The 16,931-nt window shown below is 40.5% G+C and overlaps 2 protein-coding genes across 2 annotated transcripts; both read left to right on the plus strand.

The window, feature by feature from the left end:
• The first annotated feature begins 746 nt into the window (after window positions 1-746).
• On the plus strand, window positions 747-4,861 carry nrn1lb (neuritin 1-like b). The gene is made up of 3 exons (XM_040195331.2): window positions 747-1,123; window positions 2,292-2,439; window positions 3,327-4,861. The coding sequence occupies exons 1-3, from the start codon at window positions 1,069-1,071 to the stop codon at window positions 3,628-3,630; spliced, it is 507 nt and encodes a 168-aa protein (XP_040051265.1). The 5' UTR covers window positions 747-1,068; the 3' UTR covers window positions 3,631-4,861.
• Window positions 4,862-6,508: 1,647 nt separating this feature from the next.
• On the plus strand, window positions 6,509-12,459 carry slc38a8b (solute carrier family 38 member 8b). Its single transcript, XM_040196036.2, has 10 exons — window positions 6,509-6,819; window positions 7,421-7,619; window positions 8,993-9,149; window positions 9,369-9,473; window positions 9,632-9,689; window positions 10,385-10,499; window positions 10,580-10,727; window positions 10,834-11,036; window positions 11,213-11,264; window positions 11,870-12,459. The coding sequence occupies exons 1-10, from the start codon at window positions 6,631-6,633 to the stop codon at window positions 11,970-11,972; spliced, it is 1,329 nt and encodes a 442-aa protein (XP_040051970.1). The 5' UTR covers window positions 6,509-6,630; the 3' UTR covers window positions 11,973-12,459.
• Window positions 12,460-16,931: the final 4,472 nt, after the last annotated feature.

Below are 16,931 nucleotides of genomic sequence, written 5' to 3' on the forward strand. Positions count from 1 at the left end.
TGATGTTTTCAGGAAGAAGCAACAGCTGGAATTGTTCCCGTGATGTATTGATTGAGGCCAGGAGCTTCAGATGCAGACAGATTATTCTGTAGCTAATGGTTGCCTTAAGCCACAGATTAACAATGGGTTACCATTCCTCCTGTGTCAGTATACAGATGTGAACAGGGACTTATACTAATGCACAGAGTGTGGGCCAGCTGGGGGCGCGGCAGGGGATTTGGAGGCCGAGGGGAAGAGGAGGGGGATGGAAGGCACAAGCGTGAGTAAGGAAAGTTTTGAAAGAGGAAGGTTGGTTTACAATCATCCATCTAAAATCACGGTCTGAATGTATAGTGTGTCATCAGTTCAGAGTGTTTGACACGTTCACTCTTCAATACCCCATCGTGACCCACATAGCGTTGGATGATCCTCATGGGTCGCTGCTATTCTCGGAGGGCGCTTTGCGTCTGTTGGACTCCCAGGTGAGCAGGGTTCTCTCATCCTCCGCGGGGCTTCATCCATCTGTCCACGTGAAAACAAAAGTCCTCGTGACCCTTCTGATAAGGCTATGCTCTATTTTCACCAGTGACAAACTCCTTGCCCCCGGATATAAAACCAGATTCAGATTTTTGTGCAGCAGGTAAGAGTGTGAACAATACAGAGGAAGTGAAAAAAAATGATGATGCACATATAAGTGATTTGTGTTTCACAACAAACGTACTTAATACCAAAGACCGGAAATGAGTATTCTATAATCCACGGCGCTGCGTCGTGATGCCGTCATTGGTCCGCTGCCTTCCAGCCCTCTGTGGCTCTTGCCTCACGCCCCTCCCTGGTGCACATGCATGCACACACAGCATCCTCTCGCTCCCTGCGATGCAACAGACCCTCACACAGTTAATCCAGTCGGGTTGTGTCCCCGTGCAATGCTGTGTTTTGCAATCTGATGAACTCCCAACGGATGGCAGAACACGTCACATTTGAAAGCAGCAACTTTGGACTCTTTGGATTTACTGTCAGTGGGAGCCTCACATCAGAGCCTCTGGTTCAGAGGTGGAACTCAACTCCACGGGACTCGTGGAACCAGAAATGAAGTCCCGACCTGGCGCGGTGACCATGCTGCTGCACATCTCTCTCGGCCTCAGTAAGGACGTTTCTTTAGTTGTTCTCTCGGTGTTTTGACTATGGTCATTTAAGTCTTCTGGAAACATTTGTGTCTGCTTTCTTCTGCCCGTCCTTTGTAGAACACAGTTTCCTCAATGTGTCTTTTGTATTCACATATGTCTTGAAACGCAAAGTGATCGGATTGTTCAGAAAACCCCCCAAAGTAGTTTAATTGACTCAAAAGAAATATTTTATTTAGGTTGGTCTGAAACTGAGGAGAGACAGGTTTTACAGATGCACTTACCTTGATCAAATGCCACGGGTCACCTCATGTTCTGACTGTCTCCTGCTCTTGCCTCTTGTGTGTGTGTGTGTGAAAATGTGTTAGTTTTAGGGTATTTCCTGTTTTTCCCAGTAAAATTACTAAATGTGTTCAGTAAAACTATGCTAACGGTTCTTGTGGGATGAACAGTAATTAATAATAATGAAACATTTTAACAAATTGTATTCGTAGGCCGTCAAGGCCAACAAAAGTTGAATTACATGTGAACTTTGGCATAGACAGGAGAAAGTAGGAGAAATCCCCTCTTAAAGCTAGAGACAGATACACAATATATGTAGCAGGCTTACAGGTAGATTGACTTGCAGTTATTTGCTACTTGTTCTTGCAAAGGTTGGCTGGCCTCTGACCTTTTCTAAAAGATGTGGTACGTATGTGGAAACTAACACAGCCTCATATTAACTCATCTGGTTAATGCAAAAACGTCCTCTATTCCAAATCAGCATCTGAATAGTTCGGTCAAACCTTGATTAACACCTTTTCAGGTACACGTAATGAAGTCAAACCGAGCTCAGAGGGACACGTTACGTATGAGCTGATCAATGCACTGAGACAGCTCACACAGGGTTTTGCAGCCCCACACTGAATTTGGCTTTGGGGTTGTATAATCCGTCCAGATGAATGAATAGTACATACAATACCCATATTCTGTATTGGTTTGATCCATCTAAGCAGCAGATGGATCATGTCTCCATGAACGCAACACGCTTCACTCCACAAGATGAAATACCCGATCCAAAGAATCTAGAGATTTTATTTCATGCTCTCATCCCCAACTCATTCCTATTTTCACATATTGATACCCCCTTTTATAATTTCTTTCTCAAGTTCAAAACACACTCTTCTCTTTTCTCTTCCGCTCATTCAGGCCTGGTCACTGTGTGTTTTGGAGCAGCGATTCCCTATTCATGTGGCTCCATCTACAAGAGTTTTGCCCAGTGTTTACTCACACTTGGAGACAGTTTGGTGGATACACAAAAAGACCAGAGCACACAGGACATTGATTCAATCTGCAGGTGAGTCTCTGCCCATCGCCGTGGTTACCAAGCAGTTAATGCCTTGTCTGTCTTGATACAATTTGTCTCAAAAAAGTTATAATCCTTAAATCTGATATAATAATGAATCGCATTGGCCCCCGTCAGCGATGTGGTGGACGGATGTATTGGATCTATTTGGTCAACAACTGTTGCATAAATGACCAAATCATTCTTAGTCATCCTCTGAATTTTCCTTACAGGTTGACATTTGGTGATTTATGTGAAATGTCTACGAGACAAATGAAAAGCTGTACTTTCTTTCTCATGAAAGCAAATGTTGGCATGCTAAGATTAGATGTGAACTTGGCAAGCACAATACCTGCTTTTGTTATTGCCATCGTCATTGGCGGCATGTTCGTATGCTGATGTAAGAATTGCGCTCTAAGCAACAAGACAGCCTTAGAGATTTTGCATGGATGGTGAACTCTTGTTATCTTCACACTGGATGTAACATGTGCTCTCAGTGAAGAACCCCAAGATAATTATTACCTAATCATGCTGCATGGAGGGTTACACAGTCTTAACTTGTTGCTTTGGGTTAAGGCCTGTAATTGTATTGTTTAGATTCAGACTCTTTCTTTAACCTTCTCTAATAAAAAAACAACAATTCTCGTCTGGTGGTTTTCCGAATGGCCCTCTCTATTTACCGGTACTGTAAAAACATACCCGCCATCCCCGGCAGTAATCCCAGGCGATGTCAAACAAAAAAGGCAAAGAAGTAAAGGATTATAACTTAGAGAAGTAATTAAACATCAGACCAGCAGCATGAAGACGTAAACCAGTGGCTCATGTACTACTCAGGGCCCTGTGTTGCACTGCATTGTTGTATTCTGCCTGATGTCTCCTCGTGTCCTGGTTCCACGAAGGTCCTGGAATGCGTTCCATGTCTGTGCCAACTCCGCTCTGGCCGGCTGTCCCGGCGAGGCCGCGGCCGTTTGGGAGTCTCTGAGGCAAGAGTCCAGGAAGACGCAATTCTCTGGAAACCTCTACGACATGTGTGCCCGCCGCACCACCCTCCCCGCCAGCACTGTGCCTGCGCCCCAGAGCCCCCCCTCCGACCAGACCAACCAGGATAAACTGAAGGGGCAAACGAACATGCACAGTCCCACCTTCTGCACACTGTTGATACCTGCGTGCACCACCTTACTTCTTCTGCTCCGGAGTGCATGAAACCATTGAGTCTTTTCAGTGAGACAGAGTTCAGCGTTCTAGCCCCCCCCTCCCCCCCCACCCCCCAGCCCCCCTCCTACTATCCAAACACACAATGGTGATCACCCTTTCCAAGTAAAACACATCATGATTGCACATCAAACCCAAAATAAAGAGCGCAATGACTGAAGGAAAAATGATATAAAAAGGTGGAGCTTATAAAGTGTATATGCTTTTAATAGCAATGCGGAAAAGACCACTTCTGGTTTTCAGGAAGAAGTTCACAAAGAATTTACTTTTATTGTGACAACTGTTCAACTGTGTCGCTTGAGATGAGTTGATGATTGTGATCGAATCCGATGCTTTCTATATGTTGGTCACATCATGTTGGCAGGAGTGATGAACAGTTAATGAAGATGAAGGAATGTCAAAGTCGAAATTAAAAAGCTAATATTTTTTGTAGCCATACTTATTTTTGTCCCTACTGCAGGACATCAGGAATACTGCCTCATTTTTTTTAGGACAAAAGAGATTTTAGGGGAGGCCAGGTGTTCATATAAATGCTTCTAATCCAATCATGTGGCATCGTGAGTAGAGTATTATCACAGGCCACCAAACCGTTTTCGAACAGTTTAATTCATCATCGCGTTTGAACAGTTTAATATCAGAAAACTAGATTTGATGTTGGAACTTACTTTGCGGTGTCTGCCACATTTTGCAGAATGTTAAAATGTGTCATTGGATGCGACCTTGTTCAGTGGGTTTCCATACTTTCTTAAAGCCGTTATATGTTGCTTTTTGTGGTCTGTTAGTTTCACTTCAATCAATATTGAAGGCATCCCTCGGGGAGCAATTAATTAATAATTCAGAGCACTCTCAATAAAACAAGACGGTAATCACAAATAATTAAACCAACTACATAGTGATTGCACATTGGGGGAAGGAGGGAGAGGGAAGTTTCCCAAGTGTTTCCCAACCTTCATCTTTATAGAATTAACGGTTGGTATGAAGTTATTTCATGTTGTATAACTTTTCTTTGTTACTGGGCTGATATACAAAGACTGACTGCATTTTATTAATCGGTTTTCACAATAGCAATTTGTTTACTGTGTTGTTTTCTGTTGTTTTCTTATTGGTTATTTGTCTTATTCTATTTTTTCACAGCAGTATAGAGTGATATGTGCCACTTTGATTAATTCAGAATTTTAACCCAGAAAAGAAGATTGAAATTAAACCTGCATTTACCAACAGATCACCGAGTTATTTTCCTTTTTCATGGTCATGGGTTATTGAGTCAGTTGTACGTGTGTACGTTTGTGTGTGTGTGTGTGTGTGTGTGTGTGTGTGTGGTCTTAATACTCTTAAGCTGTTTCATAACAGCAGAATCATGAGTACATTAATCTCATCTGTCTTCATTCATCCACAGGTTGCACCTTTGAACCCTTGAAGTCTTAGTATCTTTGCAGAAGGTAGGAAATTAATGATGATTGGTTGTGTGGCATGTTGCCGTGTCAGCGTAGCCTTAACTTCAACATGAAGTGACCCGGTAATGACATCGAAAGGTCGGAGGTGATAACCTAATTATTGCAACATGCTGAATTTTCAGAACTTATTGCAGCCGCCGCTGAAACCTTAGCTGGACGTCATGTTTTATATTCCGCCTAAAAATTCATGTATTCAAACCTGCCGCCTAGTTTTTATCTATCTAGTCTGCCAAAAAAGGCAAATTGATGTCAACCCCCCCCCCTGTTCATGTTGACAAACTGACAAATAAATGTACAACTATTGCGCTTGCTTAAGGTTTAGGCAACAAAAAACTCCATCAGTTTGAGGGAAAACATAATGGTTGGGTCCAGAAGCATAAGTAATAGGTAAACTACTTCCAGGGAAAGCACCTCCCATACGTCACAAACATAACTTCAAAATAACTCTGGTCTTGAACAAAAGCTTCCTGTGTTGGTTTGATTTATTCACCTCTACCTCCATCCCCAGTGAAGCCTCTGAATTGTGCCCAGAACACGGTGCTCCTGCTCACTTGAATCAATCTTTGTCCTGTATTCTACTAAAATCTTCAACATCACCATGAAATTGTTTAAGGGCGCCGCAAAGACCTCAATTTCTCCACTCAGTTTTTGAAATGCTTAAGATTAAAGCGAAACTAGATTTTTCCCCAGAGAGATTCGTCCGGGCGGCTGAAATCAATTTTTAGAACAATGTTGAGGGATTTTTACCAATGTTCTCTAACAGATGGTATGTAGCATGAAACACAACTGAGATTATGAATTCCATGTGTAGCAGATTGGACTGCCCAATCCGCATGGCTGGAACCTCCTCTCACTAGCACCAATGCTACAACATTCTACGCTGCACCAACTCTACCAAATACATTTGAATCATGAATAAGAAATATAGAAGAAATAAATTAAAAGTAAACAACAGTAGCTGCAGCTGACAGAATGACATAATGATGATTAATATTTATGTTACTTCAGGCTTTTGCAAAAACTGTATTTAACTGACTTTACTGCTAGCGAGCTGTTAAGAGTATGGAAAATACGTTTGTGAAGAATATCTTTAATGTTTTTAGGTAAACAACTACTGGTCAGTTCTGACTTTTGCAGCACATCTAAGAGAGAGATGGAAGATGCAACAGCGAGAATAAAACTGGGCTATTTCTTCATTTAGAGATCGTAATATAAGCTATATGTCAGGATGTGTGGTGGGGACTAATCTTACGCAATGAACAGACAGACCTAGAGAGAGAACACAAGCAAACATACACACTCTAGTGAGATATTCGTCACCTCAGAGAGAAATGTTTAATATTCAAACTGCCCAATAAGGCCACGTGAGTTGTGTGTGGGTGGAGGCTATATATTTGCATGGTCTTCCATTCACCAGGTTAAAACACTCCAAACACCTGGAGAACCTTGGAAGAGCTGTTGAAGTTCTTCCCAGTAGAGTGGCAGCTAAAGCGTCTCCTCCCGGCAGCGTGAGTCTCTCGGAGCTTCATTCAGGATCATGGAGGAACTGGCCCGCGAGAGCATCAGCCTGATGGCCCGGTCTGCGTCGCACGCGGACCCCCCGCGGCTCGGCTCGTTTGGCGCGGTGTTCATCATGCTGAAGTCCGCGCTTGGGGCCGGACTGCTCAACTTCCCCTGGGCTTTCCACAAGGCGGGTGGAGTGTCCAGCGCCGTCAGTGTGGAGTTGGTGAGGAACAAACTACACCCAGTTACTGTTTAATGCAGGCCTGCGATGCCTTTTGAAGGCCCTGCATGGATGTGCATACGCTCACTGGACTGTTAGGAGCTTTTTACAGCATTGTGTTGACCTGTATCTTTATACTGGTTACTGGTCAAAGGCTTTTTTGGGGAGGAGGAGGGTAGTTTAGTAGCTGTTAGGCTGCAGATTGTATGTAGGGACTCACCCCCCTCCTGAGTCTCTCTCTGGTGTGAAAGGGGCACGTCTTTTCACAGGTGAGCTCTAATGAAGCCACCCGTTTAGCTGAGGGTCAAACATGTGTGTGTGTGTGTGTGTATGTGTGTGTGTCCTAGATAGATTTGGAATCTGACTTTCCAAGAACGGGCCCAGTGGCTCAAGAGGTCAGTGACATCTTGAATGAGACATACTATAGATGGCTCACGATATAAATTTGAGCTGTTTTCCTCTTTATGTACCTATAATATTACATTTACAAACAATTAGTTCATACATTCAATGTAAAACAACTAAGGCAACCTATTGGAAATGGCAGAATGGTCGTTGGGGCTTGCTGGTTGTCTGAGATGCATTCATGCTGTCTGTCCCGCAGGTTTCGCTGGTCTTCCTCATCAGTGGCTTGGTCATCCTGGGCTACGCCTCATCAGTCAGCAGACAGAAGACGTATCAGGACGTGGTGAGGGAGGTGTGTGGAGGAGCCGTGGGTCAACTGTGTGAGGTCTGTTTCTGCTTCAACCTCTTCATGATATGCGTCGCCTTCCTGGTGGTGGTGCAGGACCAGCTGGAGAAACGTAAGGGCTGAATGACGTTGTGTTATTTTCACAATGTTTAAAATGTCTCTTGCTACTCAAAAAGGGACCACTTGTTTAATGGCCGTAACTGATCTGTGTCCTTTCCCATAAAAGTGATTAATAATATATCATTTAGGAAATATTGAAATGGTTGCGTACAATAATAAATAAGTTGGGCCCATATTTGTCCTGACTGGTTGTCCAACATACTTTTCAAGAATGGCCGTTAGAAAAGTATTAAATTGTATTCCGTGTGGTATTAAAAAGGTCTAATAAGTCCTGTAGAAATCCTAGTCTAGAAAGCTGGGCAAAGATGGGACAAGGGTTTATTTGAATGTGTGTAGATTAAATTGACAAGACTTTGCTCTGTCCAAACATTTTTATTTTCACAGACGTAATTTCCTGTTCCATATAACACTGTCAAGGACTTGTTTCTCTCTCTCTTAACTACATATATTGTCGCTAAACTCTTTTCCACACTCATCTGTTAAATAATAAATCAGAATCAGAAATAATTTTAAAGATGCTTCTATATATAAAAATTATTGTAAAAAAATACTATGTATCAAACACAATCAAAGAACTATAAAATAAAAAATAAAGTAAAATAAAATGTAAATTGTAAAGTATGCAAAGAGAATACAAATACATAATACAAACAAGGAATGAGAAATTCAAGAAGTATTTGAACATGTGTGCATCAGACATACAACAAAATGCAACCAGAGTGTAGATATGTGATTATGAGATGCTGCAAAGTTTAGATAGGAAGTATTTGTTGTTGTATCGCAGTACAGTGCTTTCAGGTTTTCATATTATTAGGAGTTTGTGATCAATTTAGAAGCCATTTCCATATCAAAAAATTAATCTCTCAATCATCCCCACTCTAATTTTCATTCCAGCTCGAATTAGGATGGAAACATGTGACTGTCAGCAGTAATGCTGCCATTTTTTCATTTTACCCTTTTTTTTCCCATCTGAAACGCTTCAAATCCCTCTTTATGTTTTTGCCCTGTTCCAATTTTTAACATAGCACTTGATTGGATTTACAAACTGAACACTTCCAAAAAATGAATCATTGAGCACAGTGGAGATGAAGCATTTCACTCTAGTGAGACTAAAACACGTATGCATGACTGCTGGTTTTCATTATTCTTTTTATTCAACCTAAACGTCAACGCAGTCATGTTGCAACCATTTAAAAAAAATAACTAGATTTGTAAGCAGGAGACGAAAAATGAATAAATACGTAATGTATGTAATGTATGTAATCTCAATTCTGTGAGCATCGAGATTATTACAGTGCCACCATTCTTCTGTCTGTCCGGTGCAGCAGTAAAAAACTCTCTGACTCTGACGTGTTCTTCTTCCAGTAAGTATTTCTCTATATGAGACGGTGAGTGGGTCCAGTGAGGGAGAGATGCCGTATCACTGGTACTCCGACCAGCGGTTTTCCCTCTTCATGGTGTGCCTCTTCATCATCTTACCCCTTTCCATTCCAAAAGAAATCGGCATCCAGAAATACACAAGGTATCTGTGCCCACAATAACATTCAGCCCAGTGTTTATCCTGATGTGATTTAGTCAAAGTCCAAAAGGGGTTTATTGCAATTTAGATTGGTGATTGCTGCATGTCAATTTATAGTAGAACATCATGAATAAACAATTAACAAATAAGAGTATGTTAAAATACGACTCATATTAAAGTGTTATAAATAATTGTTTTCTAACGTTTTTCTCATTCTCTCAGTGTGTTGGGAACTCTGGCTGCTACGTATCTGTGTGTGGCAGTGATTGTCAAATATTACATGATGGAGAACCACAATGTAATAATAACTCCAGAGCACAACCAAGGGTTAGTAACACTGTTTGTAATGGATGCACTTGTGTGTTCATCTTTGGCTTCTCATTTTATACAGCTGTTGAATCGTATGCGTCAGTTCATGTGTATGTGTATGTGTATGTGTTTGTGTGTGTGTGTGTGTGTGTTTGTGTGTGTGTGTTTTGTTTCAGTGTGGGCTCATGGGCTTCAATGTTCAGTGTCGTGCCAACCATCTGCTTTGGCTTCCAGGTTGGATCAACATCAGGATTTTAAGTCTGAAAGTAGTCGGTTTTATGTTTGATATGAATTTGATATGGCCCAAATGAGAAAGCACAGTGAAATGTGGGAGCACCAACCAGCAATAGCAAACAACTAAACAAGCATGTGGAGGATGAGAAAATCATTTTAATTTCACATAGTGCTTTAGTCTTAATCATCAGAGGTCTCTGCACTCTTCCCAGTGTTCCTGCCATTATGTAACTGTTTGTTTTGGGATTTTAGAATATCTGAGAGATGAAGGAAATGGATGGGAAGGACGTTTCTTTGCGTTCCACATTTTAGCTGAAATTAAGGGTTGCTAATATTGCTGCTTGATGCATGGTACTATTACTTGTGGCCATGCATACCTTTCAAAATATGATTATTTTAATTTCATGCTGGATAACTGTTAAATGATTAACGATGATCAACAATTAACTAAGTACGACCATATTAAATGGTTCCCTAACTCCTGTTTACATACACAAACAGTAACAGCAGTGGCAGATGCCAATAAATGGATCCCACATAATCCACATCCATGCATGGAATTTGTGAGCTAAGTTACTCACTGCGCAACATACTCTCAAAAAATCACTAGAAAGCAACCGAGACCCTGCAGAACTTAACGGCAAACAAGCCCCACAAACGGTGGAGAGTAACTGGGCGTCCGTGTGTGTTTGCAGTGCCATGAAGCCTGTATTGCAATTTACAGCAGCATGGAGAACCAGAACCTCTCCCACTGGGTGGTCATCTCTGTGGTCTCCATGATTTTCTGTCTACTGATCTACACTCTAACCGGTAAGTTCAACATCCACCTCCGTGCGTTTTGTGCTGACGTGAAAGCTGCGAATCACATTGGCTGCCTCCCTCATCGCCAGGTGTGTACGGCTACATGACGTTTGGTCGAGCGGTTGCCTCCGATATTTTGATGTCATATCCAGGAAATGACGTGGTCATGATCATCTCCAGACTACTTTTTGGAATATCAATTGTCACCATCTACCCTATTATTCTTCTTCTGGGGAGGTAAGCGACATCAGAGTTGGTTTGTTTTGTATTGTGTGAGTTTTTGTTTGTGTTTTAAGACCTAACATGTTGTTTCTATGTGTGTGTGTGTGTGTGTGTGTGACAGATCTGTCATCCTTAACTTGATGCTGCGTATTCAAAGAAATCGTCGAGGAATCGTCTCTCATTCGTTTGAGAGTCGCTGCAGAACAGTTCTCACTGTGATCTGGATCACCGTCACTCTCCTCATCGCCATGTTTGTCCCCGACATGGGGGAGGTCATCAGTGTCATTGGAGGAATCAGTGCCTTCTTCATCTTTATCTTTCCTGGTATGTAAACAACCTTCTCATATGTGTGTATGTAACTCTGTTTTTAATGACTGCATGACAGTATCTGGCTATATATTTGTATATGTTTTATTTGTTATATCATGTATTAGTCTCCTGTAAACACACTGAGTTGGATTTGCTTGTACGGAAAGTAAAGTGTTGTTTGTGTCCTACAGGTCTTTGCTTATTGTTCACAATGCAAAATGAATCTGTCACTCCAAGAGTCAGGTGAGTGAGGACCTGCAGACTCATAATATTAATATGATCATTCTTCTACTTACACATCCATAACTTTCAGATTTATTTCTTAATAAGAACTAAGTAAATTCCTGGAAAGTTTAATTGGTACATATCTGTGGGAAAATAAAATGTTTAACTCAGCTGAAAATGAGACAATTCATGATGATTGTGAATGATTAATGAATTCTTATTTAATGGGTTTGAATGTTAGAATTCCTTGCTAGTGAATTCACCTTTTCTTTAAAGTATGTACCAAAATGATTTTTTCTCTGAAATATGTCCAGAAAGGTATTTGGAAATTTTAGCAAATTAATAAACAAGTTGACATAGAAAGCTGTAGCTGGTCATACAAAGACTCGTCATCAGTCGGCAACAATCTGCTCCAATCAGTCGTCGCCATTCAAGTGCCGTCTCCCAAGAAAGAAAGAAAGCAGATAAGAAAAGGTTATTTTTAGAGTAGAAATGGCTGGAAGAAATGGAAGGTCGGTAAGGCCTCCATTGGTTGAAAGATTAGGAGGAACATCTATATTGTTGTATAATAACATTTTGAAAGACTTTATTGTTCTTTTGATGTCCCTTGTTTTTCTTCGCAGGGTGATTTTATCAGTTTGGGGAGTCACAACCGTTGTAGTTGGAGCCTTCATCTTTGGACAGAGCACGACCATCGCTATCATGGAGCTGCGCAATAAATTCTGATTGTCACACTGTTTTCACCAGTAAACTACCAGAAAGATCTGATTCACTTTGACTCCACAACTTTTTTGCTCAACTGAAAGGTGCATTTGCAAAGGTAGTTTATATATATCACTGATATGCATTTATTATATTAGATGAGCATTCACAGTGCTGTATCTTTAAGTCCTCTTAGTGCTTGCAAACCCCTGCCAGGGGGCAGTATTGTATTACCAAATAATTATTTATTTATCTGCACAGTCATTCATTTATACAGTAAATGTGTACAATTGCTTTTTGGAAAAACAGATAAGAGAAAATTTGTTTTCTTATTATTGTTATCATGGTGCTGGGTGTCATTTTCACAATGAAGTGCCACGGTTTTACCAAGCACGGCATCCGCCCCTTTTGAATGCATGTAGACGTTGTGTGCCCTTGAAATGCTTGTTTATGTGTGCCAGATTATAACACTTTAGAATAAATATTTTCTCTTTCAAGAGAATGATTGTAATCCTTCCTCTGCAATTTTTTAGTCCGCTTTTCTCCTCTGACCTCCGCATGGCCTGAATCATGCGAGGGATTTACATCTGAAGCTTTCGTTGAGCACAGATTGATGGCCGTGGTATGCTGAATATTGCTGTTTATTCTTTATTGGCTTTCAGTTTAAAGGAGTTATGGCACACCTTCTGTGAGCGTGCACATGCTCACTGATGTGTCTTGGTGTAGTGATAAATAATGATTTACAGTAAATCTAGAAAATGGACGCTGTATATCTCTGCCTGGAGGGGTGTGGTGGAAGCAACACATCAGCCATGCTTACTTCACATAGGGGCTTAGTTATCTGCGCGTGAATTCACCAAATAGGAAGTGTAGCTGTGTGCTTTTAGAATTTCTAGCAACTCACAGAGGCTACATACGCTTCCGCTTGCTGTATATACGTGTCATCTCATGCAGCGATAATGTCCTGAGGGGAAACCCTTCAAACTATGATACTCTACTTTAGCTCATGGGATTATATTTCAACCTGCTGGCCAAACAGCTAAATCCGCTGAATCCGCTGAATCCACTGAATCCTTGAAAATCACACAACCTCCTTGCATCTAACAGCTGCACTTTCTGTCAAAGATAACTCAGCAGTCCAGGGAAATACAACTGGGGGTACCAAGAGCTTAGCTTCAGTTCAGGTCTGTTTAACTAGTTTCAGATTTTTAAAAAAAAACAAAAAAAAGGTTTCTAGAGGCTGAATTTAAAGTGGTGACTTGAGCTAACATTAGCATGCTCACACAAGCGCGATGACAATGCTTACATGCGGGTGCTTGTTAGGAAAGATGTTTGTCACTTAAACGCATCAGCTACAAGCGTAATGGGATTTGTTAATTGGCACAAAGCACGACGTACAATTGAGGCTGATGGGAATACAGGTTGAAGAATAACATAAATTGAAACATTGACCTTATGGTGACTCTAAAAGAAAGGTCAGTAAGTTATTACATTTCAGGCTGAGGGGAACATGATTGCCTTTGAATCCATGTATTAATTGTTGAGTTATTTCGGTCTGGAACAAAGAAGTGGACCACCCGACCAGCCAACACTGCCGACCCTTAAGCCGGATCCACCAGCAAGGCAAAAAATCATCCATTATTCTCTGTATTACATTATCTTTTCATTTTACTCTGCCTGTGAAAAATAATTTCCAGTCTCCCTTATTATGTTGTCCCCTGTAGCCAATTTGTTTTTGAAAGATTACTTGTAATGCAGGCTGCTCAAAGTCCTAATTAATGAAATCGCAATTTGTAGCGACGTCCTTTTTAAATGTTAATTGTTTCTGATAAGACAGAGACCTGAATGATTCTGTTTCTATCAGTGTGTGTGTGTGTGTGTGTGTGTGTGTGTGTGTGTGTGTGTGTGTGTGTGTGTGTGTGTGTGTGCGTGCGTGTGCGCGTGTAGCCTCTCACAATCACCGTCACGCCGATTGTGATCTGGATGCCTTTTGTGTTCAGAAAGTAAAAAAGCTATTAAGCTCCTGTTTAATTTGCAGATAGCCTGTAATTTTATGGACCAAACGAAAAGAGGGATGTTACTATGTCACTGTGTGTAAGGCCGGTGTATTGTATGCATGACGTGGTTGTGTGCATGTAGCATGACCTTGTTTTCTCTCAAGGTTACGGCCACCAGGCTGAGATCATTGTGATGGAGATGACTTGAGTCCATCACTTTGCTGCTCAGGCCTTTATTGAAGCAGTGACAGCAAATCTTTGACCTCCGGGCTGAATGCTGAGGGATTATTGTTGCAGTGGCAGTGATCTCAGGTGAAGGAGAGGCCACTGTCACCTTGTGTGACTGCAAGGTGTAGCAGATGAGGATGAGGCTAAATCCTGTTTGTAATATTAGGAGCACACTAATGGCTTGAAATGTTTCAACGGGGTTTCTCTTCTGCTCATTTCTGGACACATTATTGTGTTCTAGATAACGTCTTTGTCTACTTCCAATCTATTCTACATTGATTACAAATGTACTGAATGATCTCCAGTCACAGCCAAGAAAATTAATATAACAGAAATTTGGTTACGCTGAAATTGATATCAGCATATTTCTGTCATATAGAAAATAAAAATAATTTTCAAAGATCCTTTCAATTGCACTTGCTCTGAAATTTTTTTTTGTTGCTGAAATGATATTCTCTCAAACCAAAGAGGGAGTCAAACAAACTGTGAGACTGTACTGATGCTACGTGAAATTCAACATAAGATGATCGGATTTACTGGTCTGAAAAAGCCGCACAAACATGAAAGAAGTCATCATGCTGTGTTTACACAAACGACTATGACTACAAATGAAGAACATAAAACATCAGGGGGGCTGCATGATGCATTTCTTCTCCCTGTCACGTGCATTTGGGCTTCCCTGATATCAGACAGAATTGTCAACTTTGACTTGGTGGTGTGGGCGGATTCAAAGGTCTCCACTCAGGCAACAACTGTGATTTATTTGCCCACTGTCCTTTATCTTTCCATCCAAATACAATGATGTGATGATTGCATGAATGCTTCTTGAAATTAAATAGGGACTACAGTCCACTTTAATGTAATTAATAAACGTATTACTTTATTTAAACGTATTGCTTTTCTTTTGTCGTTAAATTATGCTCAAGTTAAAATCTTAACTTTGTTTTGAATTTGCATTTATAGTAATCATTTTCTAAAGTTATGTATCAATAAATGAATGTGAAGGTTGTAACAGCTGAAGAAAAATAGGTGAGTTGTCGTGGAATCGTGGACTAAGTACATTTCTGTTAGAAACGAAAGATTGAATGCAGTGTGTAATACAACCAATGTTTCCATATAGAGAGAATGCACCAGTTAAAACTGAGATAGCCATGTCAGCATTGCCCTTAACTCTGTTTCCTGAACGTATGCTAATTTATGAAAAAAAACTGGTATTTGCATGAGCACCGCTTCTCCTTTATCTTCAATAAGGTGCTGGAAGTATCAAAAAGCTCAAACTGGTGGAATATATTTCCACACACCCAAATCTATGCATATTGCATGTATAATGTAATAATAAAACCTACAGCATTTTCATTGGAATCCATTCAATCTTTCTATGGTTATTTCAACAACAAAACAAAATTGTCAACCTTTGGGTTAAACTTGGGGATCAATGAAGTCAGTAGGAAACACAAACTGCGAAGCATCAATGCCTGCACATCATTTCACGATGAAGGTTCATGTATGTGTGTGAGCTATTCATATATTTGGTGTTGTTTGAGCTTTGGAATGACAAAGGTGTTTGGAAGTTGAAAAGGTTTATTGCATTCAATTCAACAATCGAAGAGGTTTTCAAACCTACAACAGCACATGACCTAAAAAGAAGATAAATAATTGAGTTAGTCATCTAACTTTATATTACAGTTTTGCAGCCTGGACGCTTACAGTGGGGTGTGTTGGACAAGTCATACAGCTGGTTTGTTAGTTGAGACCTGAGTGAACTGTATGCTGGAGGGAACTGGCTGAACGTGGCTGCCCTTTAGGAATAAAACACTACATGGAGTACAGACGCTGTCAGCTTCTCTTCCCATTTGCAGCCCACATTTATTTATTTTCATAGTCACACGTGACCTTTAAAACCCCCAATCTCTTTAATATCAATTGTGATAGACAGTATATGCTGGTGCATTTGAATTGAATGCTGTAAACTCAGAGCTTTCCTTGACCCTGAGGGCATGTATATATCATTCATTTTTTTACATGCCTATCTTTCCCAATCAAACCTTAATGTCAGTTTTCAATAATAGAGAAAAGTACTAAGTGGAACAGAAGTTTTGATCGTGCATTTCCAAGAGAAACAATTTATTTTGCGTCAAACCTCTTAAAACCCTTCCTCAACCTGCATTTGGACCGAACTGCAGGAGCATTAAGATATAAATAGAAAGATATTTTCACAAAGCCAGCATTAATATTACAACACGTGCGGTAATGCAGGGAATGCGACAACAAAATGTTCAAACACACCATTTTTTAAAGCTTAATTGCACGTGGATATTGCAAAAGTTCATTATTTATGCATGAGACTCCTTCTGTGAGTGTCCTGCTTTTACTTAGCTACATTTGAACAGCATGTTGGAGTAGTATATTTGATGGGGAGGAAAGCGAAAGAAGTGATACCAACAGTTTGTAAAGCCAATTCAAACATGGCATTAAAACAAGTTTCCATCTGCTCATACAGTTATATAACATGCTGACACAGATCAGTCCACTGTGGATAATCTGTGTAATAAATCATCATGGCATGAATCCCCAACTAAGAATTCCCAAATAGCAATATTATTAAATGAATAAAGCATTAAATCATATAGGGTACGGATGAAGTCTGTAGATTAATGCTAAATTCGTGGTAATTGATCTTGAAAAAAATAATCTGTCTATTAGCAATTAAAAAGTGACATATTCCTTTAAGAGAAGCCACGCCCTCTCATCTTTGCGC

The sequence above is a fragment of the Gasterosteus aculeatus genome, chromosome 12, assembly GCF_964276395.1.
Source record: "Gasterosteus aculeatus chromosome 12, fGasAcu3.hap1.1, whole genome shotgun sequence".
Classification (NCBI taxonomy): domain Eukaryota; kingdom Metazoa; phylum Chordata; class Actinopteri; order Perciformes; family Gasterosteidae; genus Gasterosteus; species Gasterosteus aculeatus.

Excerpts from the sequence above, each read along its gene's own strand:
- nrn1lb (XM_040195331.2), top strand. The coding sequence starts at position 1,069 with ATGAAGTCCCGACCTGGCGCGGTGACCATGCTGCTGCACATCTCTCTC. Across the intron at positions 1,124-2,291 it reads GCACATCTCTCTCGGCCTCA|GCCTGGTCACTGTGTGTTTT; the intron begins GTAAGGACGTTT and ends CCGCTCATTCAG. Across the intron at positions 2,440-3,326 it reads GACATTGATTCAATCTGCAG|GTCCTGGAATGCGTTCCATG; the intron begins GTGAGTCTCTGC and ends GGTTCCACGAAG.
- slc38a8b (XM_040196036.2), top strand. The coding sequence starts at position 6,631 with ATGGAGGAACTGGCCCGCGAGAGCATCAGCCTGATGGCCCGGTCTGCG. Across the intron at positions 9,474-9,631 it reads ACTCCAGAGCACAACCAAGG|TGTGGGCTCATGGGCTTCAA; the intron begins GTTAGTAACACT and ends GTTTTGTTTCAG. Across the intron at positions 10,500-10,579 it reads ACTGATCTACACTCTAACCG|GTGTGTACGGCTACATGACG; the intron begins GTAAGTTCAACA and ends CCTCATCGCCAG.